At 39.8% G+C, this 14,981-nt stretch overlaps 1 protein-coding gene across 2 annotated transcripts in view; it reads left to right on the top strand.

Moving 5' to 3' along the window:
- ZNF704 (zinc finger protein 704) overlaps positions 1 to 14,981 on the top strand; it is a 105,406-nt gene that overhangs the window by 76,765 nt on the left and 13,660 nt on the right. Inside the window, exons 7-9 of one of the 2 annotated variants that reach the window (XR_008448419.1) lie at positions 3,883 to 3,987; positions 9,342 to 9,436; positions 11,756 to 13,074. Coding sequence is in view for 1 of the 2 variants with exons in the window: in XM_054057975.1 (XP_053913950.1) it covers positions 3,883 to 3,987; positions 9,342 to 9,436; positions 11,756 to 11,867 (312 nt within the window). In the remaining variant the exon portion in view is untranslated. Of the gene's footprint in view, positions 1 to 3,882; positions 3,988 to 9,341; positions 9,437 to 11,755; positions 14,953 to 14,981 lie in introns of those variants that run through there. The other variant, XM_054057975.1, reaches the window with a different exon arrangement.

The following is a 14,981-nucleotide window of genomic DNA, read 5'->3' on the forward strand; positions in this document are numbered from 1 at the left end:
GTGCTCCCACCATAGCAAGTGGATTTTGTGGGGCTGTTTATCCAGCCACACATAGATGGCTTCTTCAGGTTGAGAAGAGTTCATTTGTGTATCCCACTGCCTATATCAGTTAATTCTCCACTCACCATAAGGAGGGCCCAATTTACTGTGCTCTGATGTGGTCTCCTGCATTGTAAAACTCCTCATTCAGTCAGCCAGTCCCTCCCAGAGCCTTCATTTAAACTCTGTGCTGGATGTGTCTGTAGGCAAGTACCCAAGGGATGCCAGAAACAATTAATTTCCATTATTTGTGCAGTGTGAGAAGTCAGTTTGTATATGTGAAGTAGAGCAGGAAGAATGAAAAGGCATAGATGATGTCCTCCAACTCTCAGAGGTAATGACTTGCAAATGTCAAAAATCCAGTCAGATCCAAAAACTGCTGTTCCAGAAACTTCCAACTAAGTTCAGACAGGAGGCATCAATTTTAAAAGTGCACTAAAATTTGATATTTTTTGGTCTGGATACCACATGAGAAAAGAGCGGAGGCTTGGAAGTAGTGTGGTCCATGAAGCTGCGAAGGCACCGGACAATTGAACTGTGTTAAATTTACCAGATGTAATAACTTCCATATAGAGCGTTGTGCAGATAAAACTTTTTTGTTGTATGTCTGGAGTAGTCCTAGTAAAAGGGCAGAGGGAACCACACTGAATTCACAGGCTTGTTTTAGACTCTAGTGTGCAGCAGAAAATATGAGTGGGAGCTTGGCATCTCAGGTGGGAGTTGCATCAGTTGCTCAACCCTTTTTTATAAGCAACCTTTGAGTAAAGCACTTGCTTGAGGAAATCCTAGTTCAAATGTTTAAGCTGCTTGAATTGAATTTGAATTGATGTATTCCACAACATGAAGCTACAAGTGTCTGAACCCTGTCTTCTTTTCAAGTTGCTCTTATTTCAGTGTTTCATTTAATCAATGGAGAGTGACACAGTCCACACTGCTTAAGGCTTTCTAGTTGGAAGTGGGAGGCAGGGCCCCTGCTCAAGCATTCAGGTTGTCCTTGCAAAGGAGGCAGCTTCTGCAGAGCAAGTCAGTGGCATCCTGTGCTAGGGTCCCTCTAGCCCAGCAAGAAGACTTCCCAGGAGGCAGGGTGGAGATTCAGCTCTTGCCAGCAAGAGGAGTGATTGAGCCCAGCTTTCACTCATAGCACTTAAGCAGTCCTGTGACTAAGCTGTTCTGTAAAAGGGAATAGATGAGAAGCGGATGACAGCATCTTTAATACCACTGTATTTCCTGCAGTTTGCTTGCTGGACTGAGTCGCATACAGAATTTCACAACTTTTCTTACTTCTGATATTACCCGTATCAAAACTGAAACAATGCATTGAAGAAGAATGTAGTGTTGAAGACAATCTCTCATATGAATGAGAACATGATAGTGGAAATTACACAGCTCAAGGAACTTAGATAGGGAGGCCAAATAATGTTAATCCTAAGATTCCAGTAAAAATAGAGGAAAAAATGCATAACCCAAAGCTGAGTCGCAAGAATCATGAACAGATCTGTTAATTGCCATTTTCTGTATGCCTGGAAAATGGCAAATACAATGTTTGTAGTAAGACAGGTGTAAAGGGGAAGTAAGCAGGCAAGTCCCGCTTCTCTTCTCTGACCCAGTCCTGTGGATGAAGAAAGATTGAGAAGAATAATTGAAGAAATTGTGGGAAGTTCAGCAAATGAGGTGGACTGCAGTGGGGGAACCCCAAAGAACCATCCCACATCTTCCTTGGACAAGATAGATTTGTAAACAACAAAGAAACGGCACAGAAGAACAAATCCCTCTGTATTCAAGGAGAGCATTTGATCTCTAAAACATATAGGCATGATTTTTTAGGCTAGAGATCAAATTTAGTGTAGGAGAGAGAGCTGGGGAGTCAGAACAGCAGTGAGTTGTTTTAAACAGGCTATTGAATGTTATTAGCAGGCTTGAATGAAAAGCTGATTTTGGGCCTGATCTCCTTTTCATTAAATCATTCTGGTGCTATACAAATACTATAATAAACTTGGCTGATAACAAACTCAGGAGACATCAGCAATATAGGGATTTTTATATCTTGCTTATATGACTGAGTGATCTTAATAATGGCTTTTGGATGCAGTTCAATGGCAGAACATGTGAAATCCAATACCTTAGGAACTAATGAGATTTTTCTGCTATAAGCTGGGCTAGTTAGTAAATTACATGAAGAGGAAACCTGTGTTCGTTAATCAAGCACAGAATGATCGAGAGCCAACAATAGCACTGGGAAGGGGAAAAAAAAAGGTTGTCAGCTTTCTTGTGTAAGAAATACGTAGGACAGACAGGGATTTTTACTGTACAAGATTGCTTATTCAAATACTTGAGGAAGTCGCCATGCTGAACCCAGCTTTGAGCTGATCTCTCAGTGGGATGCTGAGCAGAGACAGTCCTGCCTCACTGCCCACCCAGCTGCCTCCTGCTCCTTCTGTCAAGAGTGCTGTGGTCATTCGCCCTTTCCCATTGGTTGTGATGAAGCACTGCTGGTACCATCTGGAGTTGCCAAATTTTTCTTGATGTCTTTCAGCAAGGTTTTTGTATTTTAATGGAGCTCAGTGGATGTTTGTTCCACATGTCTGTGTGGATTCTCTTGGAACTGTCAGCAGGCTCAGCGGCCCAGAGAACATCATTGCTGTAGATAGTAGTCTTGGTTTCTCTTCCTTGGAGAGGCTCCAGGGGATTGCTTCAGTACTTGTTTACTCTGAAGATTATCTTTAATGGGGACTATGAGGTTGTAGTTTTTCATTGCTGCTCTCTGCCTGACGGCTCAGGGAAGCACTCCCTTCCCTGAAGCAATGACTCAACTTCAGCAGCCTCAAACACAAACACTGCATAAGTAGGTGAATTGCATTATTGTCAGATGCAGGCAACTGAAAGGCATTTTTAATAGCAAGTTCTTTGTAAGTTTAAACCAAGGAGCCTTTTTTTGTGGGGAAAGCTTGAAATTCAAGAGTCAAAGAGAACCTACCTTCATAGTGGCTGCTCATGCTCCTGCTAGGCAGGGTAACTGCAAATACATGGATTTCCAGACTTTGAAAATTCAATGGGATTTGAAAAGGAGCAGGGGACAATTCCTGAGGGTTCATAGCCCAATGAGAAAAGCAGAGGGATTGCACAAGATGAAAGATGCTCAGTGGTCTGAACTCAGATTCTTGGGTATTGCACCTGGTGGCAGTGCTAAGGAAGAATGTAAGCCTAGATGGGAAAAATATAAGAGTTCAAGAGGCCCAGGGGTCCTTCAAATATTTTCTTTAGCTTAGTCTTTTAAGAGCGTTTTTTTGAATTTCAAGGCTCCTTGTTTTTAAAAGGAAGGACTGTTTTAATTGGGATGATTCTTAACAACATTCATCTGATAAATGAGAAGTAGCCAACCCTTATTGCTGATTGTTAACCCTGTTGTTCAAAAAGCCTTGCCAGCCAATCTTCAGTTGTTTAAACCAGATGCCACGAGTTTAAATACTGCCTTGTTTATCACCGTGGAAGATGATAATTTGTAATATTTATTTCTGCTAGCAGGCGTTATTTTTAGAAGTTCTTTTTATATGATGTTCAATTTAGTGTGGGGGTTTTGTCAGATCTAGGTGAATTCTTGTGAGAACTATCGTCTTTCTCTATAAAGAAGGTTTTAAGAAGAGTCGTATATAAATACGGTCCTTCCGTACTGGCTTATCCATGATTATCCCCCTCATAAGGGTAAAATGCCTGTTACCGTGCAGGTTTTTTCCAGCTTGGAAAGTCTCTCATATATTTAAAAGTTTCAAGGAGTGAAAGTTCATTTGAAATGCTTTGGAAGAGGAATGGTTCTTCTTACTGGAATAATATTTTCTTTTCACACAGGCCACTCCTCCGGTGAACATTCCAGGGTCAGCAAAATTCACTCCCAATGGCAGTAGCTTTAGCATCTCTTGGCAGTCGCCTCCAGTTACCTTCACTGGCATTCCAGTAAGTGAATGACACAAAAAAAAAAAAAAAAAAAAGAAAGAAAGAAAAAAAAATTATGTTTTTAGAAGTAAATTTGATATAACAGGTACTGAAAAATAACAAATTAGGTATCTGCCTCAAGTTTGCCAGAATGGCTGATTTTAACACTTTTGCCTGTCTCTTTGATTCAGATTAGTTACTGGTTTTTTTTGCATCAGTATCTACAAGCATCTATTGGATGTATAGTATGTATTTTTTAAGCTATATGCTTCGAAAAGAACATTCTGGTGGGTGCAGAGCCTGGCACTATCTGCTGCTTTTTGTGCCACTAAGAAGTTTCTTAAAAAACTAGATGGAAAATCAGCGAGGTCATGGTGGTGCTAATCGGCTAATTGGATTCAAGCAGTAGGGCTATTGTCTAAATGAACTCTGAAGATGAAGTCTATTTGAAAGGCAACTGAAAGAAACAATAAGATGAAATGCAAAGTCTGATTTTAGTAGGCTTACATTTATTGGTATCCTTATTGATATCAGAAAATTATGTAATCTTATACAGAAAATATGTTCAATACATATTACATTTTGGTAGTAATACATACTGCTGTTTGACTTATTTTTAATGAATATGTATTAGATGTAAAGTCAACTCAGACCCTTTCTTCAAAAAAGCTAGCGTAAATGATGTAATTTAATGAACAGGATTGCAGAAATGGGATGTTTGCTTAAACATAACTTCCAGTAGTCCTAAATGTAACACAATATTGGTGTGGATACTGTGGGGGGAGTCAAAAACCTTTATGAAGAGCTCAAAGGGATTAGGCTTCTAGTGCCTAGCATGGTGAATACCAGAAGTGAGTGTAAATCAGTATTTATGGGTAGTGGAAAATCTTCTGTATAATAAATAGAAATAAATATTAATGTAATGTATCCTAATTTTTATTGGAAAACATTTTTCAGTATAAACTGTTATTGTCTAATCATAAACTTTTGGATATCATAATATTTTGTTTAATATTACACTTCATTAATTTGTGAATTTTTAAAGTGTGTTATATAAGGCACGTTTCTCATCCAAAGAACCCGATAGCTTTTTTTCTCCTGACAGTGAATATTAGACATGGTGATAAGAGACACTATTTCTTTCCCTTCTCTTCGTCCAGTGAATCTCCAAAGCTTCTTACTGTCAACCTTTGGCAAATCTTGGAGATTTTCTGCAGAGGCTGTGGCATCCTGCAGGGCTGATAAAAAATGAAAGTGGCTGAATCAATTACACTGCACTCTGCCAATGAATATTTATTAAATTCCATTAAGGAACAACTAACAGTGAAAGACATCATGCTGGCAGCAATTTGAACAAGTGTGACTTGACAGGGCATGCTATCCATAAAGTTCCTCGAGAATTTGATTTCCCAACAATAGGGTTGATACGGAGTAATTATGAAACCGGCTCCTTTTGTGGATTAGCAGCAATTGGTGCCTGGAGTGTTGGGAATCTAAAAATGCAATTAGCCACATTGTAAATCAGACACTTAGGAGGACAGGATTAGACGTGTATGCGTTGGGTTTACTTGTTCAAGCAACAACATTGATCTGTGGCCATAGCATTGCGAGTTCTCAAAAGAATTTAAGAAATGCCAAATCGCTTTCTGAGAATTGTATGGAGATGCCAGTGATTTAAGTCCAATTTGAAAATAATCCCAATACAAAAACCTGGGGAAGCAGTAATGATGGCAGAATTATAGACTGCTCAGGGAACTATATGAACTGCCTTTATAGCTCTGTCTAACAGTGTTTATAAGGCTGTTTAGCCAAAAGAAAAACCGAAAACAAAAGCAAAGAAGAAAGAAAAGACCTTATAGGTTTGCACACATTTGACTGTTCTGTCATCAGTGAGATCACTTATGGATCACAAAGGCTTGCCTGCAGTAGAAAATTACGTAGAGTAAGTGAGGGTGCAAATGCAAAGTGATGTCAAATAGCTCTATTAAATTAAAGTTTCATTTCTCCTGTTTCAAAGTAAATTAGATATTGCTTTATAAGAGCACGGCTTTGTCAATTCCAACTCTTACACTGAGTGTAACTACTTTAGGAAGGCTATCATATAGGAGTCTTTCTCCTTCTCTTATGAGGTTTATTTAAACCCAGACTATGTGACAGAGCCTGCATACTGTAAACTCATGCAGCTGTGTACATACGCGGTTCCTGAGATCAGATGCGCATCTGTAGCACCCAAGGGAACATCAAAGAGTAAGTCCAAACCATTACTTTTTCCTGACCATTAATATTTATCCAGGCACTTTCTGAAATGGCCTTGGGATACTTTTTTGGCTTGGACAAACCATCAAGCGGTAAAGGATGAGGTACAGATTTGCAAAGGTGTGTAGGTCTTCACATTTCTTCACATTACTAGTGGTGTTAGAATGGGACCATTCTGTCCATTCTGACCCATTTGAGGTCTCTTAAATCCTGGTTTTGAACTGTCTCCTTTCTAGACCTGTATGTCACCAGTTAAGTCCATGAGAGAGATGAAATTTCAAGATATTTTTCTTTTGTGGTTTTTTTGACAACCACTTTAGGTGTTTGTCCATTCATTCCTGTGGACACAATTCCTGTGAATTTCAATGACACTGAACACTCCCTGCTTGCTTTCCCAGTAACTGGGGTGTTCAGACAGGCATCATGACTTGCATGAAGTCCTCGCTTGTGGGCAGTTCTTAGCAGAGCAACACTGAAAGGACTATGTGAATATGAGCATGCTTGTCACTAAGTCCTAACCACCTCAAAACAGGCCATACGTACAGCTGGATCTGTTGGGGTTCAGTATGCATCTGCTTTAGGCTCAGGGTTATTCACAGTATCTAAGTGTAGGCATTTATCTAGAAGTCATGTAGTCATAAAGGAGGAGAATTAGGAGAACCTCCAAAATCCTTATACTTAGTGTTCTGAATCATGCATGAGTTAGATTCCCAGGTACCAGGCAGATGGTAAATACTCTTTTTCTTACCGTTTTCCCAAGATAACTGAAGGTGCAAGAGAAGGTTGAATGTTGACACAGCTACAGGTCATTGCTAAGGTCTGGTTCTTTGCATGAAGCAGAAAGGACACGTTAATTTTTGAGACTGAACTGAGAGAAAGAGTAAAGCGCAGCTTGGGGATGTAGAAGACTTACAATACTGACAGTATAGTTTCATTTCTAATAATACAGGATAAAAGTCTTGAATGCCAGCGTGATCTCTGCTGTGTGATACTGGTTTTTACCTGCCTGCTCATAAGACCCAAAAAGGTTGAAGAGAAGACCTTTAAGTTTGATAATCTGATGTTTATAGATCACAAATCTTCACTGTAATCACAGTTTCCCCCAGGAGACATAACTGAAAACTCCACATCTTCCCTTCAGACATACACTGTTGTTTCACTTTAATTCTCTGTGTTAGATAACACTTCAAACATGAAAAGCCTCCAAGAGCAGAGATTGTCTTTTCGTGCCCTACTCTTAGTCTGCTCTTAGTGTCACATACAAAGGAGTACAGCTAACTGGTATTGTTTGGACTTGCCGCAAAGGGTGTCAAGATACATTAGAGCTTCACTTCAGTGCAGTTTAGCTGCCTTGGGATGCCAGTCTCTGGAAACCATTGTGCAGAGACCCTCTGGGGAGGATGTGAGGGGAGTCTGCACACTGCAATTACTGCTCAAGCCTGTCTTGTATTTGGAAGCAATCAGGATAATTGTTTGGAACACGGGATTTTTTTTCAACAATAACCGAGGAAGATGTTGAGGATCAGTTCTTAGTGGCAGATATTAACATTTTCTGGATTTTAAAATGTTTAAATTGACTGGAGATCTCTGGTTGCTTGGAGTGACTGGGAAGCCTTGCAATGTGTGGTAAATGCCAAAGACTAGAAAAGTATTATTGCTTTGCATTTTATCTTTGGTATTTCAGTCATTCTTAGGTAAAACAAGAGAAGTGGTTGATAAAAGGTAGGAAATGAAGTAGTAGGCAACAAGCTGACCTCAGTGTTGTGGAGTGATAGGGCAGAAGGAGCTAAGCGTGGTCTCTGGATGTATAGAACATGACTCACGGTAAACAGGCAGAGAGAGAGGAAATTTCTTTTGACTTTTATTTTCAAAGAGAACAGAGATACATTTCCTATAACAGTCACAGTCTAAACTGTGAGTGTGAGCTGAGAGAGAAATTCTTATAGTTACCAGCCAAGAGGAAAAGTTGAAAGAGTGTTTACACTGCATTACAAGTATTAGGTTTTTGCTACTGTGCAGTAGCTATGAAATAGACTTCACATCAAAAATCAAAGCACATTCAGTAACTCTCTTTAAGCCAGGTCAGTTCCCATTCTTACAGGTATTATGAGACTTGAAAAGGGCAGGAGAGAAAAGTCATAGCAGTGCAGGGGACTATGACAATGTCTGCAGTTCCTGGCTGCAGGAGGTAGTGACCCTCTGCACCAGATGCTCAGATAAGCTTGCTATATTCTGTACATAACGAAAAAATGACTGTAATTTTTTTCTGTTTTTTTAGATGTAAAGTGGTTGTGGCCTTCACCCAGAAGCAAAATAGGACCCTAGCCATAAATAATTTAGGATTTATTTATAGCCAAGCTTTATGCCATGTAATTACTTGCATAATGTTGCCTACCCCCAGGCTTATGTAGGAGGCTATTTGGAAAGTCGCAGAAGACCGAACTACACCCTTCACTTGGGAATATTTACAAAGGAGAACACCTACTGAGAAGGTTTACAGTGCAGAATAAAGGAAATAATCCAGTACATCTTATTAGCAGTCTAATCAGAAGGTCTGCCTTGCGCTCCTATTACAGCCTTGAGGGCTGCGTTGTAACTGCCCTGTGGCAAGCCCCCTTCTCCAAGGCTTTCTCCACAAAGAGTGTCAAGTCACAGACGAAAGCAACACAAGAGATCTCTTTATTTCATAGGAGTTTATGGGTATTGATCTCGAGGCAGGCCAGTGTTTATTTTTCCAGTTATTTTGTCTGCTAAAATTGGAGAAAGCTTTCATAAGAGTTGTGCAGAGTTCTTAAATAAGGATGAATACATTTTCTTTATTATCCCAAAACCTGAAATTAGTCTGATCTGTATTCTGATATACTGTGTTATTATGACAGAGAAGTACAGGGAAATAAAATGGAGCTAATATAATGTATGTAATGCTCAACAGACATCTTTCTAAATAGACCTACAACTTATGTTTCTGTGTTTTATATATATATATACACACACATATATATATATACCTTTCCCATGGCAACACCATGCAACAGGAATTGCATTTTCTGGGAGAACTGTTTATACTGTATTCATATGTCTGTGTTCTTCATAAGCAGCTTTTTTGTCTCTATTGACAGGTCTCACCAACTCATAATCGTCCTGCAGGGAGTGGAGAGCAGAAACAGTCCCACACAGTTCTTTCATCACCGCCTAGAGTAGCATTTGGCTTGAGGTATGGGACCATTAGCACCTGCTGACAGAACAGCAGCCTCAGAACCTGGAGGATATTTAGTAAATAAGATATCAGTGGCCAAAGAAACAGAAAAAACCCACCGTGATTGCAGTTGTTAAGCAGTTTCATTACTAGAATGCTTCAGAACAAGCATTCTGGAGCTATATTTCTTTTCATCACCATCAAAGGTAAACTTTGGGGAAAAAATGAGTTGTTGTGAAATGAAAGAGGCAGACTGTGAAGCAAAACTGCCGACCTTATGCCGGGTGTGTCTGGAGTTCAGACGCAGGTCTAAATTGCCCTGTAGTGCAACACTGTCCCAATGCACTGCTGCAGCTACGGCATCCTGAACTGCATCACATGACTTTGCTTTTTTCCCTGAACGGCTGGACTGTCTTGTGTGTTCATCACCATTCAGTCAGTATGTTATTTGGCTTCAACTGAATTATAAGAAACAATAAATTAGATCAAAGCAATGCTTTTTATACCTTGTCTTCACAGACATAAGCTACATTCACTTCCATTAAAGCTAACTGATGTTTGACCACAGGCAGCTTTAACAGTGTTCAGAAAGTTATGTTAAAAAATTGAACTGTGACACTGAATTTCTTACAGTGAAGAAACAATAAGAAACTCTTAATTTCTTGCAGTCCTAAAGGTGAGTGTACCCTAAATTGAGACAAAAGGAAGATTTCATGCTTTTTGTTTTCTTCGTGACTCTCAGATCATTGCATATGCTACAAATGGAATTTAAGATCTTCCCAATTCATGGATCATGCTCGTTAATGAATGTTCAGTAACAAAAAAGCCCATAGGTATTCCAAAGATGAATCACCAGGCAATTCACACATGTGCCATGCAGCATGTAGTACAGGTATTAAGCAATTCTGTCATTACAATGATTTGGTTTAAACACATCAGGACAGATGTCACTGTTGTAGGGACCGTTGGGTTACTCTTCCTAGCGTTGCTTCTCAGGTTTGTGGCTTGCAGTGTATTGAATAAAAAAGTTACATTTTAACAGTTACTCTGATCATTTTCTAAACTTCTGGACCTCTGAGTCTGGTTGCAAGATGGAAAACATGACAACTGTTGTAGCTTTAAATACAGATACTGCCTGCCTTGCTGATTTTGGGGACAGCACGCGTAAATGTGCTGCACATGAAGGCAAGGGTTAAAACTTGTTTTCAATCACTTTGCTGTTTGTCAGTCAGTGAGCTGAGAGCAAACCATTCAGGAAGGACTAGCAGGCTTAGGAGCTGGTAACTTTTCCCCTCTTTTGCATAGCTGCTGCCTGCTGGTAGTCAAGGTCTGCTGCTCAGAGCTATGCAAAATATTTGTGCCACAGCTCTACAGCAAAGAGGATTTCTGCCTGATGTGACCTGGACTGTATTGTAGAATAGCTAGGACTGTCCATTACAACTAGACACTTAATGTGAATAAAGCACCGTATGTACAGGCTGGTTTTAGTCTCTGGCTGAAGTTAGGACTGCATGTTCATAGAATCATAGAATGGCTTGGGTTGGAAGGGACCTTAAAGATCATCCAGTTCCAACCCCTCTGCCATGGGCAGGGACACCTCCCACTAGATCAGGCTGCCCAAGGCCCCACCCAACCTGGCCTTGAACACCTCCAGGGATGGGGCAGCCACAGCTTCCCTGGGCAACCTGTGCCAGTGCCTCACCACTCTCATCGTGAAGAAATTCCTTTTTATGTCTAGTCTAAATCTGCCCCTCTCTGATTTATACTCATAGTATAAATAGTCCTGTCACTACAAGCCTTTGTCAACAGTCCCTCGCAGCTTTCTTGTAGCCCCTTCAGGTACTGGAAGGTCGCTATAAGGTCTCCTCTGAGCCTTCTCTTCTCCAGGCTGAATAAGCCCAACTCTCTCAGCCTGTCCTCGTATGGGAGGTGCTCCAGCCCTCTGATCATTCTTGTAGCCTCCTCTGGACCCATTCCAAAAGTTCCATATCCTTCTTATGTTGAGGATTCCAGAACTGGACGCATTACTCCAGATGAGGTCTCACAAGAGAGGAATAGAGGAGCAGATTCCTGGCGATATCCCTGGAGCAGAAGCAGCATCAGAGGCACAGTCTGTAGAAGCCAGGCAAGGAGGAGGATTGGTCCCTCAGAGCTGTGGAGCCCATATGGCTGTCGGCTTTGTCAGCTGCCGCTTGACTCAAAAACAGCCCAAGTTCCTTTGAAATTCTGGGGATTCTCTGCCTGCTGCTCTCCACTGTGATTGTTGTCCTGATGTTAGGATGATTAAGCAAAGCTACAAAAGCATCTTGTTAACAAGCTCCCTTTCTCTCTTGACAGGAAACCTAGAGGGGAGGGGAAGAAGTGTCGGAAGGTCTATGGGATGGAGAACAGAGATATGTGGTGTACTGCCTGCCGATGGAAGAAGGCCTGCCAAAGGTTCATCGACTAAAGATTGAAATTATGCAGAGGATTTGGGGATGGGGGAGGACAACCACAGAACCAGATTGCTGCAGCTGCACTGTATCACTTCCCATTTTCCCTCCAGTGACGTGGTGTTGGGGGGCTCTTGTTGGGTTTTTTGGGTGGTTTTTTTTTTTGAAAGAGCTTTGTATTTCACAGTGAAGCACTTGTAGCCAAGGAGAAGCACTAATCAAAACCTGTGTGGAGCAATAGAGCAAAAAGAAAAAAAAGCAAACCCAAGAACATACAACAAAATTCTGTCTTACTACGTATGGAAATCAGAGCAGCTATTAGTGTTTTTCTGTAAAAGAAAAAGTTAATTTTTTTCCTAACTCTGTGAGCTACTTGCTCCTTAGGGTCATTTTTAACCATTTCAGTCTCTGTGCTGTGAACCTCTGTATTTGCTAAACTGAGCAATTTTTCTTTTCCTGAAATGAAGATCTCTTTTTGAAAGCTTTCTAATAAACACTTCAGAGTTGTATAAGCTAGAGTTTTCTCAACAAAAGCCGTACTAAGACTGGAGACTGCTAAATAATTCTCCTGATACGAATGGTCATGATTATATTTTTGGAAGGGGGATGTGGGGAGGAGGTGGGATTTTCATTTGTTTGTTTATAGGAGAAGAGCAAAGTTGAATGTGCAAGAAGGACACGCAGTGTTCCTGGAAGATTTTTAAACTAGGCACAGACCATTGGAGTGGAACAATGTAATTTAAGTACCAAATTGGATTTTGATCCTCTAGAGGAAGAAAGGCAGCAATGGAAATTCACCAGCAGATATTGTCACAACAAGAAGTTGAGGGAAGATTTCCAATGATGCTTGATTGAAACCTGTAAGAATATAATGGAGGCCCAGTAGCTTTTCCTTCCACTCTCCGTTTTCTGAGGGAGGATGAACACTTGGGCCAGCACATCTGTTGCTGTAAGCGGCCTATAATGAAAGAACTGGCAAATGCAGCCACTAGGATTGTATGTAATACCTATTCAGGGACACTATGCAGCCCAGCAGTTCTGCTCTTGCTTCCTTTTCTCTTATTTGAGAGAGTATTGTTAAGGTAATGGTTTCCGAGGCTCCCCTCTCCCCTTGAAGTTGCTAAGATTGATTCGATGCAAAAAAATTCGTAGAGAAAATACCTGCTTTCCACAGCATCATCTCAGAAGAAAGAAGTAAGACACCAAAGGAGCAACGTATTTATGGTAAAAGTCCATTTCTTAACTCATTTTGATATACAAATTCATAAGTTTCTGTACTTGCAATACTTGCATAGCTTTTGGGTTCCCCTGTCCATTAGAAAGTAAACACTGGAATGTGGCAGGATGTTGTTTTGTTTTCAGCTTGTATTGAACTACCATTAATTAACAATTATTTCTGTGCAAAAAATAAAGTAAGGAGTTAGTAGGATATGAATGTATACAGTTAAACTATACTTGCCTGCTAAACAAAACAAAAGACCTTAAAAAAGCCCAAACAAAACTACAGAAGTAAAACTTTGCCTATTGGTAAAGGTGTGGAAGCCCACAAATTCTTGGATATTTTTTTTTTTTAAATATCGTTTGAAATTAGACCAGATCTTTTTTTTTTTTTAAAATTGCCTAAGCTGGTTCATTCTCCCTGAAATAAGGGGACTCTTAAGTATCTAAACAGCTTCCTCAAATCTGGTCCAGAGTTCACTTGATAGCTTTATTAAGTGTGCATTGCTGCTTATGCCAATGTAAAAGCACAACATAACAATGCAGTTGTTTGGAATATACAATATGAATTTAGTAAAGTAATACTAAGAAGTAAAACTCATAATTGGAGCTGCTGAAGGTTGTCATTTGATTTTCTCTGAACAAGTTAATTGAGCAATCAGATCCCTAATTTGAGCATCCTATTTCTGCAATTGTTTACAAATTGTGTAATTTACATGCACGAGTGGCAAGAGATGCTTGCATGCGTGCACTTATTTGATTTTTTGCCCAATTTTATTGTCTAAGTAATTTAAAAGAAAAATAGACTCTGGATTCTAGTAAGACTTACATTTGTGTGTGTATGAGTATTTTTTATATATATATATATATAAATAAAAGATATATGTATATATAAAATCTGGGGCCAAAAGGGAGGAGAAAGATTGTTTTCTTTAAAGAAGACGTGAAAAGTCAGTGGATATACGTAGCCACTGTACTGTATTCTTTCCTCTTAGTAAAATGTGGGTTATGGGTTTTCTTTGGATGTTGTATTTTTTCAGTTTCCTTAGTAAAATACCTTGTAGTAATTCATAGTAATTTCATCTTAAAACACTGAGCTTGCTGATGGTTCATTTACTTCTGTAGAACTTAGAAAATTTGGGACTTTTCCAACATACTCCTGCCAATTTGCCCCGCCATCTCCCCCTTTTAAAGCATTCTATAATTATTTTGAATATTTTTAGATGGATAGTATTTGCCTGTATATTCGTTGTTCCCTTCCTTTTACGTTTTCCCTTTTTGCTTTGGAGGATTTTTTGGAAAATAATGTCTAAAATTGTGTATCGTTTCTATAATGTCACGGCATTGTGATCGCCTTTCCTGAGGGCACTTTACAAATTATTGTAGTAAGAATATTATTTATAAATTTATGCACAGAAGAATGGTTTTGTTGCCAGCCCAGATCACCCTCTGGTACAAATTTGATACAGATTCCATTTAGGTGCAAAAGCCACAAATCATCAAGATATGATAGAAAGTTGGTTGTTATCAAAATAGAGGATGGAAGATACTTGATAAATCATTCCAAGACAAAACTAAATTACCAATATTTTTACACAACCTTTAATCAGCATTTTATATTAAATCAATTTTGCGTCTTATGGCTGTGGCATTTTGATTCAAAAGTAGGTGCTCCTCAAGTCACTATATCTCAGCCATAGCCTGCTATAGTGAGATGGCACGGCCATCTGGACCTGCATGAAGTGTTCACCAGTTGCTTTGTGTATTGAACTCAGATTACTTCACGAGCACTTCGGCATCCAATGAGATGCCCTTCGTCCCCCTGACACACCCAGCAAGAACAGAAATGTCAGCAAAGCTTTTCCTGTTTTGGTGGTGCTGAGTGTAACCTGGAATAACCTCTTCCATTTTTC

This window comes from Cuculus canorus, chromosome 2 (assembly GCF_017976375.1).
Source record: "Cuculus canorus isolate bCucCan1 chromosome 2, bCucCan1.pri, whole genome shotgun sequence".
Classification (NCBI taxonomy): Eukaryota; Metazoa; Chordata; class Aves; order Cuculiformes; family Cuculidae; genus Cuculus; species Cuculus canorus.